We start from the raw sequence: 22808 nt of genomic DNA, 5'->3' as shown, positions 1-22808 counted from the left end.
TTTTTCTCCCATTTGCAACGTGGCTCAATGTGGATTACATATGGCACTTAATTCATTTTAAATTTGGGCCAAATAAAAGGTATCGTTTTCTTTTGGGCTTTTCTTGTTTTTTCTGAAGATCTACTCTGAAAAAGGCCCACTTCTACAACAACTGGTATCAGAGCTATACAGAAAACACTCAAGAAAGTTCCAAGATTCTTAAAGAAATTTTTCAAGAACAACAAGAAAGTTAGTGATGCCAGTAGCTCGATATGAGATAAAGAAATTCAAAGGGAATGAGGATTTTTCAACTCTGGATGAAGAGAATTCAAGCAGTATTAGCTTCACAGAAGGCTTTAAGAGCAATTGAGGATCCTACAATCTTGCCTGCTGGTAGGTTTAAGTCGGCGGCCTGGCCACTTGCACACATGGAAATCAAAGGACCGCCCTCAATGGCAGGAGTTCCTAACTCACTCAGGATTGAGGTCATGTTACCTATGGTCATCCCAGTAAGTGAAGTCTTTGTCATGAACGGCGTTATATAACAAGACGTTAACACTTTGTGGTTAGGTCTTATACAAACTCTTTGTATAGAACGCCTCTACTCGCATATCCCCTACACGAATGATCAGGATCAGACCATCTGTGATAAGTCACAATACTTGTAACTATTCCACAAAGCGGGCCGCGTCCGTAGCGTTACCAGGATAAGGTTTCCCTCCTATGTCCATATACTACAGACCATTTTGGTTATCACTTAAGACGTGATCCACTTGTATGTCACCACAAACATACTTAAGTTACACAAAGACTGTTGGGGTTGATGCCCTAAAGTCTCATGTCTTGTAGTTTGTAAATAGTTTGTACGAACGTTTGTGATATATAATATATGATATTTACTTCACTTCTTGATTTTGCTCATATGAATGTTTTATTTGCTTTACCACAAACCAATAAACTAAAATACTTGGTTATCTTTATATAACTTAAGCATGTATGTAGTGACATACAAGTGGATTATGTCTTAAGTGATAACTAAAATGGTCTATAGTATATGGATATAGGAGGGAAACCTTAACTTGGTAATACTACGGATGCGGCCCGCTTTGTGGAATAGTTACAAGTACTGTGACTTGTCACAGATGGTTTGATCATGATCATTCGTGTAAATGACATATGAATGGGGGCGTTCTATACAAATAGTTTGTATAAGACCTGACCATGAAATGTTAACGTCTCGTTATATAACACCGTTCATGACAGAGACTTCACTTTACTAGGATGACCATAGGTAACATGACCTCAATTCTGAGTGAGTTGGGAACTTCTACCATTAAGGGCGTTCATTTGATTTGCATGGTTGTGAGTGGCCAGACTGCCGACTCAAACCTACCACTTTGGGGATTTGTCTAATTTGAGAGTTGGGAATTCAGCTACACAAAATGGAATTCACTCCTTCCCGGAAGCGGGGGTAAGTAGATAGATAGCTCCCTTAAGGGCTGATTCCAAGGCTCGAACAATGTGACACCACACACCTTCTCATTGCCCGAGAGGTGTTCACACAAAGTTGGACTATATTGTATTATTCATTAGAGGAACCAGTGGTACTTAAGAAGTGCGATGTAACTACAGGGGCAAAGCGATAAATTGGCCCAGCTGTACTACAAGCATCTGTGAAGGGTTATCGAACTCATGATTAGTTATATTCGATAGACACAGAAATATATCTGTGGTAAGAAGAGTTTGACTGTCGATCTTTAGTGGAATGCCTGGCAGTTAACGAATGGTAGATCTTGTGGCTAAAGAATTTAGTCAGCTATTCACATACCGTTGGAGCTTCGAGCCATAGGTCTATAAGGTTCTCTTGGTAGCTTGGATAAAAGTTAAGAATCAGTTTTTGGATCAGTTTGGAATGTTCAAATTGACAAGCGGGACTTCGATTATATATGATATAATTGAAATGGTTAATTATATATGATATTGACTAAATGTATGAGATACATTATTTTAGAGGGAATTAGATATAAATATGATTTATATCAAGTAGAAGAGAAAACACTATAGTTGATATATTATATCAAACTATAGGTTATGAATATAATATGATTATATTGATTAATTTAATAATTGGGCGGTTATGAGATAATTGGTCGAAGTTTTTTCCGAATTCGTGTGAAAGTGAGAAGTTGAATTCAATTCTAGTAACTGAAGAATAAAATGAAAATAGTTTTCATTTACGCAAAAGATACGCTAATTCGCTCACGGTGTGATAGTCTTGTATCGCTTAGTGTTGAGAGCCTATATGATAGTGCCTGCCTTACTAAACGATCAGGCACCCTCGTTTCTAAACGACCATTCACGATTTCTTAAATGATCGCTTAGCGTGCTGAGCGTAACTAAACGATCGCTTACCTTTTGATAGACGATCGCTTAGAATTACTACACGATAGTGTACCCCGACCTAAACGATCAAACACCCAACTATATGATAGCCTTCTCCTTTCTCCCACTTGTTTGTTTGTAGTACAGGATTCTTTTTCCTCCTCCCTTCTACCAATTCCATCAAAGTCCACCCTTTGGATTTTCACTTCGAAAATACTGAGGGCTTCGAGTGGTGGTGTCGTCCCCGTTCGCTTATTGTTTGTGCGCTGCTAGACCGTGGTGCTACTAGGCGATTGCTTACTGGACAAGTAGGAACAAAAGGAGTTTGTTCATGGTGAGATCGAGGTTATTGAAGAAAGTCTTCAACTAGTACGTTCTCTCGGTCTTTTGTTTTTATCTTTATCGAAGTTATTGAAGAAAGTCTTCAACTAGTACGTTCTCTCGGTCTTTTGTTTTTATCTTTTAAAGCATGCTAGTAGTTAGTGTTTTCAATGCATATCTGTATGTTAGAATGTATGTGTGGAAATTCTGTCACAATGAATTAGAAAGATCCGCTTCCATTCATAGGTACTCTTGTATAAGAGTTCTTTCAAAGACAACTAGGGATTTTAGTGTATTGGTTTGTGGTAAAGCAAATAAAACATCCAAATGAGCAAAAACAAGAAGTGAAGTAAATATCATATATTATACATCACAAGCGTTTGTACAAACTGTTTACAAACTACAGGACACGAAACTTTAGGGCATCATCCCCAACACCTGCAATTGTCACTGATGAAGAAAAACAAAATATGGAAGAAGTAGCCTATGAATCACTGATCTTGAACATTTCAAACGGTGTTTTTAGGCAGGATATCAACGAAAACACAACTTATGATGTTTGAGAGAAATTGAAGAAGCTCTGCCTGAAGAAAGATGTGTCAAATAAGCTCTATGCAAGAGAAAAGTTGTTTTCTTTCAAGATGAATGCTTCAAAATCCTTGGATGCCAATCTTGATGAGTTCAAGAAACTCACCACTAAGTTTGCTCAAACGGGGGATAAGCTAAGGAAGGATAATGAAGCAGCCATCTTGATAAACTCTCTTCATGAGAGCTACAAATAAGTGAAGGCAGCCATGAAGTATGGCAGAGACTCAATTTCTGTTGATAATGTGATCTTAACTTTGAGGAGTAAAGAATTGCAGTTGAAGACTGAATCAAAAACCGGTGGTGATATTGAATCCTTATTCACAAAGAGGAAATCTTTTTCAAAGAAAGGAAAATCAGGTTTTTAGAAAGGGCATCGATCACAGAAAGATAAGTCTATCCTGAAATGCTTCATCTGTCACAAAGAAGGGTATTTCAAGAGAAATTGTCCTGAGAGAAAAAGGAATCCATATAGGAAGGACTTCAAAAGGTCAAAGGAACATGGGAGGGGAGATCTCTATTAGAGAAGATGGACTTGATTTTACAGAGATCCTAATTACCACTGAGAAAAAAGTACATGACCATTAAATAAAGGAGGACTGGATGTTAGACTCAGGATGTACTTACTACATGACATCATCAAAGGCATGGTTTATTTCTTACAAATCATGGGATGGTGTTTCTTACAAATCATGGGATGGTGGTTCTATTTTCATGGGAGACAATCATGGTTGCAAAGTGATTGGAATAGGCTCACTGGTACTCAAGTTTCAAGACAATAGGGATATACTTCTAAAGAAGGTGAGGCATGTTCCACAACAGAAGGAATCTAATTTCAATGGGAATGCTTGATGATCAGGGCTCTTCTTTTGTTGGAAAGAATAGAAACCTAGAGATCATAAAGGAAGGGAGGACTATCTTCATTGGAATAAAGTCCAACAAGCTTTATTTTATGAGAAATTTTACATTTCCAGCTCAACCTTTTGTCACACAGAAGGATAAAGGGGATGAGATTGACTTGTGACATAAAAGACTATCACATATAAGTGAGAAGGGCTTACAAGAGCTACAAAGACAGGGGTTGATCAAGTCTAGAGGCTCTAAGAGACTAAATTTTTGTGAGCACTGTGTATATGGAAAGTCAAAAAGGCAAAAATTTGTAAAGGGGACTAATTCAACCACTGAAATCCTTAGCTACATACATGTTATCTGTGGGGCCCTATGAGGACTCCCTCTTGGAGCGGCTCAAGGTATTTTCTCTCCCTAATAGATGACTTTTCAAGGAAAGTTTAGATATTTTTGCTAAAATCTAAAGACCAAACTTTTGAAAAATTTAAAAGCTAAAAATCTATTGTTGAAAATCAATCTAATAGGAGAGTTAAATATTTAAGGACAAACAATGGACTAGAGTTCCTAGGCAACGACTTTAATAGTTTTTATGATGAGAATGGAATAACTAGATACAAAACGATGACCTACACCCCACAACAGAATAGATAGCTGAAAGGATGAATAGAACTATCCTAGAGAGGTTAGGTGTATGATTTTAGAGGCTAAAGTGGCAGAATCCTTTTAGGCAGAAGCAGCAACTACAACTTGCTTTACTATCAATTGAAGTCCTTGTACAACGATGGATCTTAAAACACCTGAGGAATTTTGGTCAGGACATCCTCCAAACCTATCATTCCTAAAACCTTTTGGCTGTGTGGGTATATACATGTCAAACAAGGGAAGGTTTAACCTAGGGCAGTGAAGTGCATGTTCATTGGCTATCTTGAAGAAACTAAGGCTGTGGGATTTCAGAACTAATCGAAGTATAGTAAGTAGAGATGTCGTGTTTGAAGGAACCGATGAAGGTTCGGAGCGAAAGCGGGGGTCAATCCCAAATCCCAATTTTTAAAGAATCACAAATCCCAATTTGGCTTGGAGCTTCCAATCTTCACTTCGGATCCTGATTAATCCAAGAATCTTCCCTTTCTGCCTTCTCCCTATGAGATATTTCTCCAGCAAAATAACCTCAAAATTTAGGTTCTCCCAGCTTTCAAATGACACCGATCTCACTTAATTTGCTCAAGTCGTTTTCGAAAACCTAGCTTCTAAAGTTCCTATTCCTTTTATACTTCCTGCCGCCTCCCCTGTTCAATGGTCAAACCGCCACCTCATTCAACACTTAGTGCTTCTGACCCAATTCCAATTAGTGAGTTTCTTCAATTAATTTGTTTTTCCTTCCCTTCCTTCATAACCCACGTTAGGCCTTCGCCTCATAATATAAATTTAACGTGCATCGAGTTTCAATGCCTTGCGTACATCGCATAGCGCCTATCATCTAGCGCCCAACGTCCATCGTCTAGTGCCCAATATCTATCGTCTAGCACCCAACGTCCATCATCTAGTGCCCAATGTCTATCGTCTAGCGCCCAACGTCCATCGTCTAGCGCTCAATGTCTATCATCTAGCCCCCAACGTCCATCGTCTAGCGCCCAACATCCATCGTCTAGCGCCCAATATCTATCGTCTAGCGCTTGTCGTGCAACTCATCGTCTAGCGTTGATGCCGATCGTGCAGTGCCAATGCCCCATCGCTTAGCGCTATCATTTAGTTCCACGCAATTACTACACGATCACCCAGCGCCCGCCTACATGATCACCTACCTTATCGTGTAATGTCGTTCACTTACTAGACGATCGCATACCCAATCGTATAATGCCGCTCATATGCTACACGATCGTCCAGCGCCTTTACTCGCACACACTTGAGGCTGCCGCAAGCCTTATCAACGCATCATGCCTTTCAACCCATGCGTTCATCCTTAGTACCAATGCATAGTTTATCCTTGCCTTCAACACTTAACCTCTACAAGCCTTGGTTGCTACACACGCAACCCCATGCGTCTACACTTCTCTATCAACGCATGCCTACACTTTGCTTCCATACTTAGCCAATTTTCACTTGTTATATTATCTAAGACTCACATTTGACTAAGTATTTCTAACACTTAGAATTTTCTTCCTCCAACTGCCTACTTTCTTTACCTCCTTTCATAATTTTACTTAACATGCTTGTTACTCACTTATGTAGGAAAATGGAGTACGGGGTTGACTCCATCCTTTAACTTTAAGGATACTAAACCAACCCCTTTGATTTTGTTGGCTTCATTGTTCCCTATGTACACAGATTCTCCATCCATATCCTTGTAGGTATTAAACCAAGGTCTGAAGGGTGTAATATGATAGGTACAGCTAGAGTCAAGTACCCAGTCATGCTTCCCAGGAGAACTTATTTGGTTGGTTTTGTTTCTAGTAGAGGCTAAGGCATCAGAATAGAAGTAGGACCCTTTAACCACTGAAGCTTTTGGCTATTTTCCTTTCTGATCCTTTTCTTTTTCCTGATTTTTCCGTTTTAAGTTGTAGCAATCCCTCATCAAATGTCCTTTCTTCTTGCAGTAATTACATCTCAATTTGGTTTTTGGTTTATGCTCTTCACCAGACTGATTTTTAGTCCCTTTAGACTGATTCTGCTTGTTCTTGCCCTTGACAAACAACCGTTCTACACCAGGCTATTCCTTTTTTAACTGACCGAAGCTCCAACTCTCTAGTTCTTAATGTTGAAATAATGGCATCAGTGGTAATTGACTCTCTGCTATATTTCAAGGAATTCTTTACCTCCTTATAGGCTTTAGGTAGAGAGTTCAACAAAATAAAGGCTTCATTCTCATCGCCAATATTTTCGCTAAGGCTTTTGAACTTAGAAACTATCCTTTTAAACTCATTTAGACTGTCTGATAGTGGTTCAGCAAAATCCATCTTAAAAGTGAAGAACTTTTCCTTTAAGAATATCTTGTTGCGGAGATCCTCAGTTGCATAGAGACCTTCCAGCTTAACCCACATCTTGTAAGCCGTGTCTTGATCGATCACCTGTCTCAAGATGCTATCACTGAGATTAAGAACTAAAGTTCCATAAGTAGTAAGTTCCATATCTTCCCTTTCTTGAGCTGTTAATGTAGGTGGCAGAGTCGACGGGTCTAAAAGAGCTTTATGAGTTTTCTTTTGTCCAAGAATAGCTTTGATTTTGACATTCCACAGACCAAAATCACCCTTTCCATCTAACTTCTCTATTTCAAATCTAGCAACAACCATGAATGACCTAAAAGAATATCGAGAACGGTTTTCTTAAATATCTTGATGCTTCAAGAATATTGATCTTGATGATCTTCAAATGCTCTGATACCACAAATTGTTGGATTATTCAATTTTCTCTAGGCCTAATTACTCAAGATCAATACTAAGATGATGAAAAAATGGTTGAGAAAGGCTCTATCAAATCCTCAATGCTAGATACTCAATACTCAATTAGTTTCTACTTGATACTCGATGGGAATTTTCTTCTATCCTTGACGAATTTTTGTTCTTTGTTCGATGGAACACGATGTGTGCTGATCGATACTCGACTCTATACGATGAGTCTTATTCTTTACTCGAAGCAACTCGAAGACGAAAATGTTTGACTTGATGCTACTCGATAGAAGAAAATTGATACGCGATTGAATTCGATACTCTGGAATTCGATACGATTTGATAACAAGATTATATTTTTGTGACTCGCAGAAATATTGATGTTGATCGAAAGAATAAGATAAAGAGAAGAAGAAAAACACAGGATTACGTGGTTCAGCCAATATGCCTACGTCCACGGGAAGATTCACGTTCTTTTCACTTTGAAGATTGCTTACAATTTGTTTTGTTTACAGAAAAATAGAAATTATGCCAACAGACCATTACAAGATAAAGTTAGTTATAAACGAAGCTCAGAAGAAGACTAATCCTAAGTTTCTTATACTCTATGGATTTGGAGCCAACACAGTATGGCAATGGAACAAGTTCGTATTTTCACTGATTCGATTCTTCAACATATATATTCCTGACCTAACTTTCTTTGGCAATTCCTGAATAAGTTTTCTTGGGTTTCTTAAACCTAACTTTCTTTATTTATGGGTTCCTTAACAAGTTTGTATCATACAGTTATCGCAGTTCAATTTTTTGTGCCATAAGAGAAAGTGGTGCTCTGTCGTGCTGGAGTTTGCTTGGAAGAGAAAGATATGGCGGACGGGATGTTCATCGTGAAGAATGTTAGTGGGCTGCTAGCATTAAGCAAAGCTGAAAGCTCAAGGAACTCTTTCGCATCACCTTCGTCAAGCCTGCTGGAATTTTATCCACTTGTAAATTGGACGATTTCATCAATGTGGGTGATTATTATGGCTCTAAATTATTTTCTTGTTTACTCTTTTGGATTTCAACTGTTTGTCAATTGGGGAAATCGTCCTTACCAATCAAATTTCAAACTATTTTTCTGATTAGGATAGCAGAACTAATCATCTACTTTCAAGAACCATGATTGTAGTTTATTCAAACTTTGAAATTATTTCACACTTAAAAAATTAGCTCACAATATTGAACTAAATAGATTAAAAATGCAGTTACCTAACACTTTTTCATTGAATTTCAAATCGATAACTATTCAGAATCAGTTTTATATAAAAACCCATATGTTTTGTTTCTCTAAACATGATGTTGCATTTGGATATCTTCTTATAGCTAATGTGCACAAAGTACAAGCAATAAAAAGAAGAGTTGTTTAAAGAAATGCTCAATGACAGGAACTTATCTAATCTTCCCAAGATCAATAAGGTTTGAAATTTTTTGTAAGTTTTTGTTTGAATTGCTCTAGAAAATGGTTGTTTGGGTTTAATTTGGTAGGTTAGGTAGAAGGATAGAACAAAAATTGAATAGAATAAGCTATCTCTATATAAACTTCTAAAGAATTTGGTTCCTTCAAATCTTTCATAAAACTGTGAGATTCAGAATATAGCATCTAATTGATTTTTTTTGGTCAATTGAATTTTGAGCTCTTGTGTCTTGGGCAGTTTGTTTGTTTGGTTGTTTTATCTCTTAAGAGATCATCTCTCTGATGTTCCTTTTCTCATGTATGGTTTTAAATTATTATTCTTGATATCATGATCGTTGTCATCACTATGATTATAATTTTTGTTTACTACCACATTCTCATTATTGTTAGCGGTAGGAGGATAACTATTATGATGAGGCAGTGAAATCAACAGATCAAACTGTTCTTACATTTACACATTTTATAATATTTGATATCGAGATATGATTTCCTCTGTTATAGATATTTGAGATTCCAAATTTGATATCGGGTTGCACAGAGTTGATTGAATCTGCGGAACAGTTTTTGGAGAAGAGGAAGATGAACCAGATATTGCTAACATACATCACTATACTCTGCTTGAATTACTTGGAATTTCCTCAGCTCATGGACACGTATGTATTTGAATGTTTAACATATGCACTAAAAATATTACCTCGTGTCAATCAAATATGTGGTTAGATCGAATTGATGCATTTCTGCTATCTTATTGAATATGTGAATATGTAAAGTACTCCAAAATGGTTTGTTCCAGGCAATAATTTGTTTAAGAGTAAGCTATAGTAGGCATATGTTTATATCTGCAACAGGTAAATATTTGAATAATGTTTTGGTTTTCAAAGGGAATGAGTGTGGGAAAATGTGTCAATTGGGTTTCTATGGGTCAAAAGAAATGGATGTCTAAATTATTATAATAGAATGTCATCAAGGGATGAAGTAGGTAAGGCCTAATGACATAAACACATTTTGTATAAAGTGTGAACGGAAGTAGCATATAAATATTTTCGAATGGTTGATTGATGATAAATTCAAGACGTGTGTGTTGTGCTAGGAAATTTGGGAATGCAGATGAAAGGGGCACATCGTGGACACAATTAATCAGATGTACTTGAAGGGGTAAGTTTGTTTGTGATCAAGATGTGTGTTTAGTGGTAATAGATGAGAAAGTACATTTTTTAGGTTTTTTTAAGTACATTTCTTTTATTGGGTCATTTTCCATTGAAAAGAAGCTAAAGTTGAATCGATGTAGAATGTGGAGGTGTTTACGTTGACTTATGGAGCGACTGTCCATCAATTCTAGTTTGGAGTTTGTTTGATGCAAGGGGGAAAATAAAATAATTGATTTGACAAAATATTTAATAGCTTGTTTAGATGTATCCTGAAAATAGCTTAATAGAGTAGCAAGGTTTTGTTCTAAACTACATGAGTTTGGAAATCTTTGTCCGTGGAAAACGTGGAGTCCAATTTTTTTTCGATAGCCTTGTTTTTTCTTTCAAGTTTCACCTAAAGATATTATGCTATGTAATTGGATTGATGTGCACTGCTAGTTTTTTTTTTTTTTTTTTTTTTTTCTCTTCTTTTTCTTTTTCATCATAAATTAGACATAAGGGTAACAAATCAAAAGGTGTTCATTGCTTGGAATGATTAAAAACTAAAGTTGCTAAGATAAACAATAACAGTGAAAAAAGTTGTGGCTAAATCATTTTTTTGTTCCTAAACGTGAATACTAATTTAGTATATGAGAAGGCACTTTAAATCATTTAATGTTCCCTATTTTGTCGAGCTTTGTGCCAAGTAAGAACAATTGAGTTACTCTACATTTTGTAGTTCATTTTCTTTTTACAAAATGCTGATTGTTAATTTCTAATCCATTTTCTTTATTCAGTTTGAATCATAGTGATGATTCTTTGGAGAGAATCACTACAGCTGAAGCAATTCGAACACTTATCTACTTCTATATTCACCACAACATTGTTATGTAGCATTAAAAAAGGTTGAGGAGACCATGTCAAAATTTGTAAGTCTTCTACTAGCTAGTTTAATCCACTGCCAAATTATTCTCATTTCAATGATAATTCTTCTGGTTGAAATATTCCTGAAAATTCCATGAAAAATCCACTGGTATGGATTTTGTACTCCTTATGCTACAATTTATGTTATTTTTTATGATTGCAATATCACTTAAAGATTGAGTTTATGGTTGTTGTTTAGATCCAAAGGTGGTCTTATTTAAATTTTAGGAGCAGTGCTTCATTTCTCAACGATTTTTATGGTAACAATATCACTCAACGAGTAAGTAGCAATGCTTCATTTCTCAATCGAATTGCATGCCTATTACCAAACTTCAAAAAAGGATTGTATAGGAGTAAGTTCAAGCCTTGCTCAATTACAAGAAGTTTTCCACTTGCTCAGGACCTTCATGTTGGAAGCTGTTTGGATTTCTGGTTTTTTATTTTTGGATTCTCTGTTTTGAGTTATTTCTTTCAACTCTTTGGTAGATCTTTTTTTTTATTATTATTATTGTTTTAGCTTTCTCATTAGAAAAACCAACCTTAGCAAGTTTTTACACAGGATTACAATTGCATTTATTTTGTTATACATAGAAGATGTTTCAGAATGATTAATGGGCTATTAAATTATACTTGTTTTCTCTAGAAGAAAAAAGTTCACTATTTTGATTAAGCCATATTAGAACTCATTTCTACTAGAAAAGAAGGAAGGGAATGAGTCGTTAATTTTGTTAGCTTACTTTCATTTCTGAATTCTTCGTCTTTTCAACTTGTTTGTTTTTCTTTCTCCTCTATTTCTGATTAGTCATAAATGTAGAGATAGGGGTAGGAAGGTAGTATTGATGGACTGCGCTTTGGGATTTTAAGGTCTTTTTTAGTTTTGGAAATTTGTGTGTTATGTGAAAGCTTCTAGTTCCTTTACATGAGTGCTTATGACGACTACTACTGCTACAACTTCCATAGCAATTAGTTTTGTTGATAGCTTTGCTCGTTCTTCTTTCCATTCACCTTTTTTGGTGTGGAAGAGAGATTGAAAACAATAAATAAGTTGTTCCCATAAAAGAAAAAAAAAGTTTGAGGTTCTTTACTTTCATTGTTTATCTTTTCTAATCGCAGTATTTATGCCTTAGGATTGCGTAGTTACCTATTTTTTTTCTCTTTCCATGGTTAATTTCGTTAACCTTTGCTTTGATTAAAGAAGTTGAAGTGGAAATGCAATTACCAATTAGTGAAATGATTGAGAAGAAAGACAAAAACTTCATTGGAAAAATTAGAATTCCCAAATAAGATAGTTATAATTAACAAAATCTCATCCGTCCACTGTAACCCAATTTACTTGAATGGTTTGTGTCCTTTTATTGATGAAGATTTTGATTGCGAGGGAAATGAAAGAATGGATTCAATAGAAAATTTGGCATTTTTTTAGGGATTCATTGATGTACACACATTGATTTTGTTGGCTTACTTATATTTGTATTTTGCTAATTTTCTGTTGTTTCTTCTTGAAGGGTTTTAAAGTACTTGAAAATTTCTCCAATTGAAGCTTTGATTTCAGCTTTATGGTTGGAGATATATTGTGAGGTTTCCTTGTGCCTTAGTCTTCGAAAAAGATAAAAATGTAGATACGACTATAATAATCTACCATATTGTGTAGTGATTACAATGATCCTACAATGTTAAATACATTGTTAAAGTTTGTATTTTGAGAACTAAGTGATGTTGGATTACATTTAGTGAATATTTTATCTTGTATCGTTTGAATAACTTTTTTATTCTAGGAAATTACTTAATACTCTTTATTTATTAGTGCAAATAGATTATTCAATTTCAATTATGAATAGAAGTCATGTTATTTAATATATTATGAAGTATTTTATGTGTGTGCATTTAGTTCAAAAATGAGTACTTGAAATGAATTTTATCAAAATGTATTTAATTTGAGTGATATTTTCACAATAAAGTGAATTTATTTCTAGCACAAAATGTGAATATTATATAGTATTGTTAAATTAAAAGTTATACCTTTTATAGCTATTAGTGAAAGTTATAACAAATTTATATAGTGAGAAAGAAATGCTATCAAAAGGCTATTGAATAATATAGTAATTAGAAAAGACTAAATAACTTTGTTATAGCATCATATTAAAGCTGTAAATATTATATCATAGTGATAAAAAAATGCTATTACAAGTTATAGATAGCACATTATTTTAGCTATATAAACATATCATACTTTAACAAAAAGACTATAAAATATTTTCATAACAATAGATATAAACTATACGTTTATACTCTATTATAACATCCATTATAGTTGTCCAAAAATGTTATAAAAAATCACATACTTGTAATAACATGGGCTATCAAGACATTCATCGTTAGCTGTTGTATCTATTATTTTTTGTAGTGTATGAAATGACTTTTAATCATGATCATTTTTATTTGATTAATTCTTTGACAAGTTACATTTTTAGTGCTTTAGATTAAGGGTGTTCAAAAAACTCGATGACCCGAAAAAAATCGATCAACCCAACCCAACCCATAGGTTATCAACTCATTTGAGTTGGGTTAGGTTCAAATAAATGAAAATTTTATGGGTTTGTTAGTTCATGAGTTTACCTAATATAACCCAAACCAACCCGAATTTATTATTAACTTTTAAATATATTTTTTATTACTTATGACACAATTATTTATACATATATTGATTTTAATTTTATTTAATTCTAATATTTTTTTAATAATTTATTCTTCAACAACTCTTAAAAGTAGTTTATTTGAACTCTAGGAATAAAATTTTCACTATATAAACTGAAATTGAGTTGTTAATCTTAATTAAATAATTAAATAATATTTTTACATATTTACGTTGTGCTTCTTTTTATAACAAAATTTTAAACAAATGACCCAATTAACCCAAACCAACCCAATCCAAATATTTCATGGTTGGGTTGAGTTTGTTTATTTTTTAATAAGAGTTATTTGGGTTGAAGAAATTTACAACTCGAACAATTGGGTTAGATCTAAAAATTATTTCAACGCAATCCAACTCAATCCATGAACACCCCTACTTTAGATTTGGAGTTTGGTGCATATTTATTCTACCGTTAATGATATGACAATTAATTAAGTAACTCATTAAACTTTGGAAGTTGAGGTTCTAAACTTTTCTTACTCTTTCCTATATTTTCTCTTTTCCTTCGTCCTATCTCCTCCTTCATTCCTCTCCCTCGTTATCTCATTGGCTCACCATTGTCGCCTATCACCATCGTCTATAATCACCTTCCCTTTTATCTCTTTCTTTGGTGTCCTAAAATTGTGATTGGAAAAAAAAAAAGAAGTTTATCAAGAAATAAAATACTATAAGTACAAGAAGTTTGAATGTTTTTAAAATCTACAAACTAAAATGAATTAACATCGTCTTTACAACTCGAAATCAACCTATCAAGGAGATTACAAAGCCAATTAAACGATACTTCTGAAAAACCTCGACGAGCAACCTCATGAGCTAAAGTATTCCATTCACACCTCGTAAAATGAAAAGCACAAGATTGAAAGGATAAGGATCTACGCCAAACAGATAGATATAGTCCAGCGAAAGCATGCAAATAATTAGTAATCCACTTACATCTAAAATCAATCGAAGACTTAAAATTATCATAAACCTCTTTATTTTGATCCCTAAATAGACCAGGCTAAAAGTAAAAGAATTGAAATAGTATAAATCAATCCTAAGGAAATAAATTAGCAAATAAGCATCTAGTATTTTTTTAATTATAATTATTAATATTATATATCCATATTAGACAATGATAAATCAATAGAAATTTAATACTAAAATAAGTTTTAACTAAGCAATAATTAACCTACTCTCTATTTTAAAGTTAAAGGTTTGATCTTTCATCCATAATTATCATCTTAAACAAATAGAAATTCAATGCACACGAACTAAATTACATCCTAGAAAGAAATCCATATATATTCTCCAATCAAAGGAAAATTTCTCAACTATCTATATTCTTTGCTAAGCTTCCCCATTCATAAGTTGTTATGACATTGCCATAAATGGTTGCATTTTTGTAGGGTCTATCCCACTTCCCAAATATTATATATTTCCAATGCACAAAAGGCATATAATATTATAGGTATGGCTCATTTTCTCACATTAATTAACCCTTCTCTTGATCCAATCAAATTGCACCACTTGTCACTAATCCCAAGCTTCTTAAACTAATTCAGCCATGCAAAATCCCAAATGAGCTGTACTGTATGTGCAACCCAACAAAGACAACAAGAAGTAATGTTTGGCAAATGAAAAATCCCAAGAGGATTCTTATTATAATTAAATTGAGATATTATGGAAGAAGTGTTTTTTTGCTTCAAGTTCTTTTATTTTTCTCCAAATGTGCCCTTAAGAAACCAACTTTCTGGCCTAGTGGCAACTTTCTGTTCCATGCAAATGCTTAAATTGTGCCAACAATGTTGACCTATGTGTCTTTCTTTTCTTTCATTCTTGCCAAAAAAAAAAAAAAAAGAAAAATTCTTCCTTTCCATTTATATCTCGAAAAATTATTCAATCAAATCGTTACAATCGGTAGTAGTTTCATCGACCCATGAATCCTTTCCCTAGGTACAACTGTTTATCTTAAAAAAAAAAAAAATTCAATGTTTTTCTATCTCATACGTCTAATGTTGTAACATCAATTCCCCTCATATAGTTATTTCTCGAACCATTTTCAACTACACCATTTTTTAAATATTTATCAATGAGACTGCCACAATAATATAATTGCTTTGGTTATATATATATATATATATGTTTTTACTAAAATATAATTTTTGGTTCCTATACTTTTAATTTCACTTCATTTTAGTTCATATGCATACTCTTAATTTATCGTTAAAGCTTTCAAACAAAACTCAATTTTCATTATTTTTTTCTCGTTTGCATTAATGACGTTTATTATTTAACCCTTTTCAATAAAAAAAAAAAAAAAAAACATCAAATGACTAACTATTGATAGCATAAAAATAATGTAAAACAAAAATAAAATGAAATTTAACGAACAATAGACTAAAAAAGGTATTTTAATATTTTTTTTTCTGGAGTCCAACAACATGTGGGGTAGAGATTCAAACACTTCTAACCACTTATCGAGATTCGCTTGTATCCAATATTCACCTAGCCCACAAGCACATATCCTCGCGTGTGAAATATAATCCAAAAGTACTTAAAAGACTGAAACATAGTAAATCAAGAAGGGTGGTCAAATTGTAGCAGAGTTCCCCAACAACATAGAGATCAGCTCGGAAAGCTCGGGTTTTCGATCAAGATCCAAACCACTACTAGACTAGACTAGTCGTTGAGTGACGTAGTAGTTTTTTCTATTATTGTGTTCTAATGCGAACAAGCATTTATATTTAGACCATGTTTAATATTTCACAATCAAAACTACTGCAATTGTAATAGATTTTTTTTTATTATTCATAATTCACATAATATTGTTAATTAGTTTTTCGAAACTTATTTAAATGTACCGAATTAATTGATATTCTTTTAACTAACCAAAGTTGAGCCATACTCAAGTTAATTCAAAATTTGTTCTTTGTCTTAATTACCAATCTAGTTCAAATTCATTACATAACTTCCCACACGTAACTTCTCTCTTCAAGCCCCTCTCCTTCTTTCCTCTCACAAACGTCCACACACACATATATATACTTCTTCTAAATCTCTCTCTCTCTCCCTCATGCATGGATTCATTCTGTGAATACCTTTGATCTTCTCTCTCAAAAAGATCAAGAACATCTCAAGAAGAAGAAGAAGAAATGGAAGGAGATGATATTACAGCATTGATAGGAATGATTATATTGCAAATATGCTATGCTGGTATAAACATTATCTCAAAACTTGCCATGCAATCTGGAATGAACCCTCTTGTTCTTCTCACTTATAGACAGATTTTTGGCACTTTGGCCATTGCTCCTTTTGCCTTTTTTACTGAAAGGTACCCTATACCCATAATTTTTTAACCTCTTTTTTTCTTTTCTTTTTTCATATATATTCATATTTATCCATCCTTTCTTTGTTATGGGTTTCATTTTTTTTTCTTTTTACAATTTCTTTGAAGAGAGGAGTTCAAAAAATACTAAAAAAAAGAATCTTTCTTGGTTTTCTTGTTTGTTTATATGGAGATTGTTCTATTTAGTTTTTTCTATTTTTTGTTTGTCTTCTTGTAAAGATTCATGTAATATTTATTTATTTATTTATTATTTGTTATTATTTTTGGTGCAGGAAAACAAGGCCAAAGATCACTTTTACAGTTCTGATTCAAATCTTTGTGTGTTCCTTATCAGGGTGAGTAAAAAAATAAAAAGGGTCCATCTTCAAGTTTTCAACTTTACAACTTTATTAGAAATAATGAAAAACGTCCATTTGATAACTATAAGATTTTTATTATTCACTTTATACTAATGTTTTAAAAAATTAAACAAAAAAAAAAATTAATTTTTAAAATTTATTCTTGTCTTAAGAATTAATGGAAAAAAAAAACCTAAAAAATGAAATTGTTATTAAACGACCTAAATTTTAAATGTTTCGGGGCAGAGCAACAGGAAACCAGATATTCTTCTTTGTTGGGTTGAAATACACAAACCCAACAATTTCAAGTGCCATGGCCAATGTTCTTCCAGCTGCTACTTTTATTCTTGCTGTTATTTTCAGGTCAAATTTAATTCTCTCTCTTTCTAATTTATTAGTTTAAGCTTTCGAGTTCAGTGTTATACGTGTCATTTTCATTCTGTTTCGTATAATATATAGTCCACTTGCTATAAAAAGAAAGTCTTATATTAGTACTACGATGTAATAACAATTTTGATTCAGCATTTAACATGTCATCAGAGAAAATATATTATCGTATGTCATGGATCCCACACACACAAGTCCGTCAGTATTTCTTTCTATAAATTGAGGTAACATGTGGTACTAGAATTTGTAATCTAACTTAAGTTTTTGGATTAAGGGAATGTTGTTAAAGGTAAAATTAAGGGCTTCTTTTTAAATGGAAAGCTTTGATATAAATATATAATATGTAATATTTTGGCAGACAGGAGAGTGTGAGAATCAAGACCAAGTCTGGTTTTGCAAAGGTAACAGGGACAATTTTGTGTGTATGTGGGGCAATGCTGCTGTCTTTCTACCATGGACACACCATTGACTTAGGTGAATCAAAAATTCACTGGCCATATGTTGAGAGAATGATCAAGGAAACAAACCCGACGAACCGTCAAGGAAAATGCGTCCTCGGCTCGGTTTTGTTGCTCTTGAGCTCTTTTGCTTGGGCATTATGGTTTGTCATCCAAGTAAGTAATCATATAATCATAATCAGCTAAGAAGCATGAATATGAGACACAAATACAACGAAATACCACTTTTTTTTTTTTTTTTTTTTTAATTTAAGACATAGATACAAGGACACGTTTATTAAAATATACATTTTTAATAATATATATCATTTTACACCATAAGTAAATTTAAAGTAAATGGACTGATGCATGTGTATGCTTAAAAAATTAGTTTAATGTATTTTACACTTAAAATTTATTATTATATTGTCGTATATGTGTCATTTCAATCTACTCAACAGGTGTGATATAAATGTCCTAACACATTTGTTGCACTAATAATGTTCGATATGTATCCAACAAGCATCAGAGTGTCGGACAAGAACACGTTTATCAAACTAAAGTGTCTGTGTGTTTTAGATCATTAATTACCCTAATTTTGCTACACTTTAATTTCCAATCTAAAGATAGCTTGAGAAACTATTATACTTTGTAGGCAAGATTGAGTGTCAAGTTCAAAGCTCCCTATACAAGTACTACATTGTTGTGCTTCATGGCCTTTTTCCAATGTGGACTCATAGCTGTGATTTCAGAGCACAATGTTGCTGCTTGGTCTTTGAAAAGTACAATCCGACTCGTTGCAGCTCTTTATGCGGTACGTACCGTACTTAAATCTCTCGATACGTACGTACGTAGTGTCATTACGGAAAGTTTGAGAAACTCTCTTCTATGATATGTTGTTTATTCACAGGGAGTTGTGTGCTCTGCATTGACATTTAGCATAACTTCATGGATTATACAAAGGAAAGGCCCTCTCTATGTCTCCATTTTCTCTCCTTTATTGCTTATCATTGTGGCCATCCTTAGTTGGGCTCTACTCCACCAACAACTCTACATCGGAACGTACGTATCCATGCATTTCTTTGATTCAAAACATAATCGTTATCAAACGGTCATTTTAACCATATTAGTACTCTTCTTAAAAAAGTATATAAAACACTTACCATCTTAGCTTACATTGTTTTTTTGAAAAATTTAATCTTGATCTACGCCCTTTTCGTTTCATTTAGATTCCAGTTGAAAACCATTTGTTTTTTTGGAATTTAAGCTTATAAACACTATTTTCGTTCATTAATTTCTGTGTTTTGTTATCTATTTTCTCTTTAAAAGTCAATTCAAAATTTTAAAATTAAGAAGTAGTTTTAAAAAACTTGTTTATATTTTTTAAACTCAATTAGGAATTTAAGTGTTTCTTTAATAAAGATAAAAATTTCGATTGAAAATTTTGAAGAAAACAAGTATAAATTTAGAAAATAGAATCGTTATTATACGAGACCTTATCATTTTACTTATAGATTTTTGTGGTAATTTTGAGGAGTGTTGATATGTAATAAATGACTTTTTTTTTTCTGGTATTTTTCACTGTTTTTGTGGGATTCAACAGTGTTATTGGCTCTGTTTTGATAATCATTGGGCTTTATGCTGTGCTATGGGGGAAGTCCAAAGAGATGAAACTAGAAGATCATCACAACATGGAAAAACCAACAATAGAGAAGCCAGATGGGAGTCATATTATTGAGGAGAAGGATGACATGGAATTGCAAATCACAAACATCAAATAAAGGGGGAGAAAATGAGGCAAGAAAATCAAATAATGTGGAGAAAGTTTATATGATCCCAAAAATGGACTTGAAAAGTTCCTTTGAGGAGGAAGAACATCAAAATTTGGAATTGGGGATTGTATTGTTAAAATGTTTTCTTCTTCTACCTCTCAAAGCGTTTAAATTTTCAATGTGTATAAGTTTTTCTTTTGCAAATTTAATTCTTATGTATAACATGGTCTCAAGAATTTGTATGGTTGATTTTTTTTTTTTCTCAAAGGTATTGAATTAAATATGTAGGATGGGAAAATCAGACCTCTGACATTGAAGTTAATAGTATAAATACTATGTCAGTTGAATTACGCTTATTTTGGGTGAAAATTTTTCCAATGAAATTTATGTCTGTAAGTTTCACATTTTTTTCCATTTAGAGCTTTACTTGGTGATGTATATAACACTAAATACAGTTTGTCGATGTTTCTATCTCTCGATTTGGTAGTTATTGAACTAAAAAACAACTCTAAAAGTACACAACTATTATATTCTACTATGTTTTATCAGGATGTGTTTAGAATGCATCTTCAAATTTTCAATTTAAAAAATAAGTCATTTTAGAAAGAAAAAAAAACGGAGTGCCAAACTAGCTTTTAAAGAGTATTTTCAATTATTTTTGCCAAAAATATTTAAATAAAAATGAGTCTTTTTTTTAAACACACTTTTTTCTCATGTCAATCCAAAGAGACCTTTAGCAAGAATGTTCTAGTTCAATAAATGTGGGGTAGAAAAGGAATGATAACTCTTTACGCAAATGATAGTGTCATATTGACTAAGGCTACATTTGATATTCTACAATCTTAGCAAATGGTATCTAATTCATAGAAGTGGGATCCACCTTGTTGCTTTTGCGGTTGTTTACCCAATCCCCTAAAGGTAAAGCGTAGTGGTGCCCACATTTAACATTACCCCTATTTCTTGGGGTTCAATTGCTCCTATTTAAGGTGTAAATTTGATTACAATGATTTTGACCTACTTTGCCCACCTTCCATTAGTATATACATCTCAATTTGAGTATAAACACACTACTCTTCCTTTTTAATATTAAAAAAGCCCATATACATCAAACTTGATATCCATTCTTTTCTCTCCATCCTAGCAATTTTCCTGAGTCCCTCATTTTTCATTTGATCTCGCTCCCGCACTTTCTCCAACCCTTGCTATGTGGTCAAAACCAGATACACTAGGTATGTGATTTCATCAATAAATTCCTTTCTCGCTCTCGCTCCAACTCGTTCCATGGAAACCAAACACGCTAAGTATTTCTAGTTTTGGTTTAAGATTGTAGATTGAGATTATTCTTATTTTTCAAGACAAAAAAGAATATATTAAAGATTTTTCTTAAAATATATATATATATATTTATGATATCTAAAAAATATATATTAGAATTATTCTATCAATTAAGAAAAAAATATTTTGAAAAAAAAAATAAATCTACAATCAAATTAATATATGAAATAGATTCACGAAATTTAAAATAAATACTATTTCTTTTTTTAAAATCCTTGGTTTGGGTATTAAATTTTTAAAGATTTTGAGAGTTATGATAAAATATACACTTTTCAATTAACAATTACATAGGTTGGTAAATACAATCAAAAGTAATCCTCTTACAACCAAAAGTAATCTATTAACATTTCAATTACTTTATAACGCAATCTAAGTGATTGGGGGGTTTCGGGGAAAACCTATGTGGGGCACCTTTTGGATGTGAGATGCTCGTTTAACCTCTTTACAATTGTATCCAACTCTCAAATGGATAGTAAACGAGATCTAAATTATGTTTAGATGTTAGAAGTTCAAATATACTAATAATGTGAGACATTTATTAGAATATTTATGGTATAAATTTATATAATATTAATAAAAGTTAATATAACACAACAATAATTTTTTTACTAAAAAAATTCATAATTGATATGTATATTTACTTGTAATTTGATGTTCAAACGTCTATACCTCACTTATATTAAGATGAAAAAAATATATTTTAAGAGAAAAAAAAACTCTTAAAACTTTTAAGACTAAAGATTTGGATATTTTTCATCAATTAGTTTTTAACTTTCACTGTTTTATTTAGTATATAAAACTTCATTTGATATTCATTTTTGTTTAAACTTGTAACACTACTTTCACCCTATAATATTGGGTTGTTTTCAAATATATATATATATATATATATATATAAAAAAAAAACATGAATCAACTTATTTACAAATATAACAAAATTTCACTATCTATTAGTGATAGATCACGATAGACATCTATCAGTGTTAGTGATAAAAGTCTATCGCAGTTTATCACTAATAAACAACCATTTTGCTATACCTGAAAATATTTTCAACAATTTTACTATTTAAAACAATTACACTATAATTTTTCTATGTTTACTTAGCTAGTTAATTTCTGCATATGTTTTAAAAATGAAGCTAAATTGAAAAAATTTAAAAAAAAAAAAAAAAAAAGCTTTAAAGAACTTGTTTTTGTTTTTAGGATTTAATTAGAAATTCAAGTGTTTCTACAAAATTGGTGGAAACTATACTAGAAAAATTAAAAAGAAACAAGCATAAATTCAAAAACATAAAACTAAAAATAAAATCGTTATCAAATAAGATTTAAACTTTTTATTATTTATTTTAGTCTTTAATTTGTGAAAAAGCATTAGGGTGACTCAACACTCAAAATTCGGATGTTAAACAGAAAACGCCAACAAATATTATAATAACATAATTCTAACAACAATAAAGATAAATGAACACGGGAGTTGGTAACCTAGTTCGATGATAAACCTCCTACGTCTGGGGGGCTG

The 22808-nt window shown here is 32.6% G+C and overlaps 1 protein-coding gene and 1 long non-coding RNA gene across 5 annotated transcripts; both read left to right on the top strand.

The window, feature by feature from the left end:
* The first annotated feature begins 8043 nt into the window (after positions 1 to 8043).
* On the top strand, positions 8044 to 12796 carry LOC120079402 (uncharacterized). 4 transcript variants are annotated; one of them, XR_005482237.2, is made up of 5 exons: positions 8044 to 8143; positions 8286 to 8505; positions 9451 to 9602; positions 10040 to 10104; positions 10874 to 12796. It is a non-coding gene; the product is annotated as an uncharacterized LOC120079402 (long non-coding RNA). The 4 variants fall into 4 exon arrangements; XR_005482239.2 differs by lacking the exon at positions 8044 to 8143 and having other exon boundaries at positions 8155 to 8505; positions 10874 to 11005; positions 12506 to 12796; XR_005482238.2 differs by lacking the exon at positions 8044 to 8143 and having other exon boundaries at positions 8151 to 8505; positions 10022 to 10104.
* A 3871-nt stretch (positions 12797 to 16667) lies between these two features.
* On the top strand, positions 16668 to 20250 carry UMAMIT25 (nodulin MtN21 /EamA-like transporter family protein). The gene is made up of 7 exons (XM_039035317.2): positions 16668 to 17005; positions 17293 to 17355; positions 17605 to 17721; positions 18104 to 18359; positions 18838 to 18996; positions 19093 to 19244; positions 19786 to 20250. The coding sequence occupies exons 1-7, from the start codon at positions 16827 to 16829 to the stop codon at positions 19961 to 19963; spliced, it is 1104 nt and encodes a 367-aa protein (XP_038891245.2). The 5' UTR covers positions 16668 to 16826; the 3' UTR covers positions 19964 to 20250.
* The last annotated feature ends 2558 nt before the right edge of the window (positions 20251 to 22808 follow it).

Source organism: Benincasa hispida, chromosome 6 (genome assembly GCF_027475165.1).
Source record: "Benincasa hispida cultivar pf3 chromosome 6, pf3_genome.v1.1, whole genome shotgun sequence".
NCBI classification, from domain to species: Eukaryota; Viridiplantae; Streptophyta; class Magnoliopsida; order Cucurbitales; family Cucurbitaceae; genus Benincasa; species Benincasa hispida.
Note: the sequence above shows the minus strand (reverse complement) of the source record. Positions and strands in the feature narration are given on the sequence as shown.

Excerpts from the sequence above, each read along its gene's own strand:
- UMAMIT25 (XM_039035317.2), top strand. The coding sequence starts at position 16,827 with ATGGAAGGAGATGATATTACAGCATTGATAGGAATGATTATATTGCAA. Across the intron at positions 18,997-19,092 it reads TCGTTGCAGCTCTTTATGCG|GGAGTTGTGTGCTCTGCATT; the intron begins GTACGTACCGTA and ends GTTTATTCACAG. Across the intron at positions 19,245-19,785 it reads CAACAACTCTACATCGGAAC|TGTTATTGGCTCTGTTTTGA; the intron begins GTACGTATCCAT and ends GGGATTCAACAG.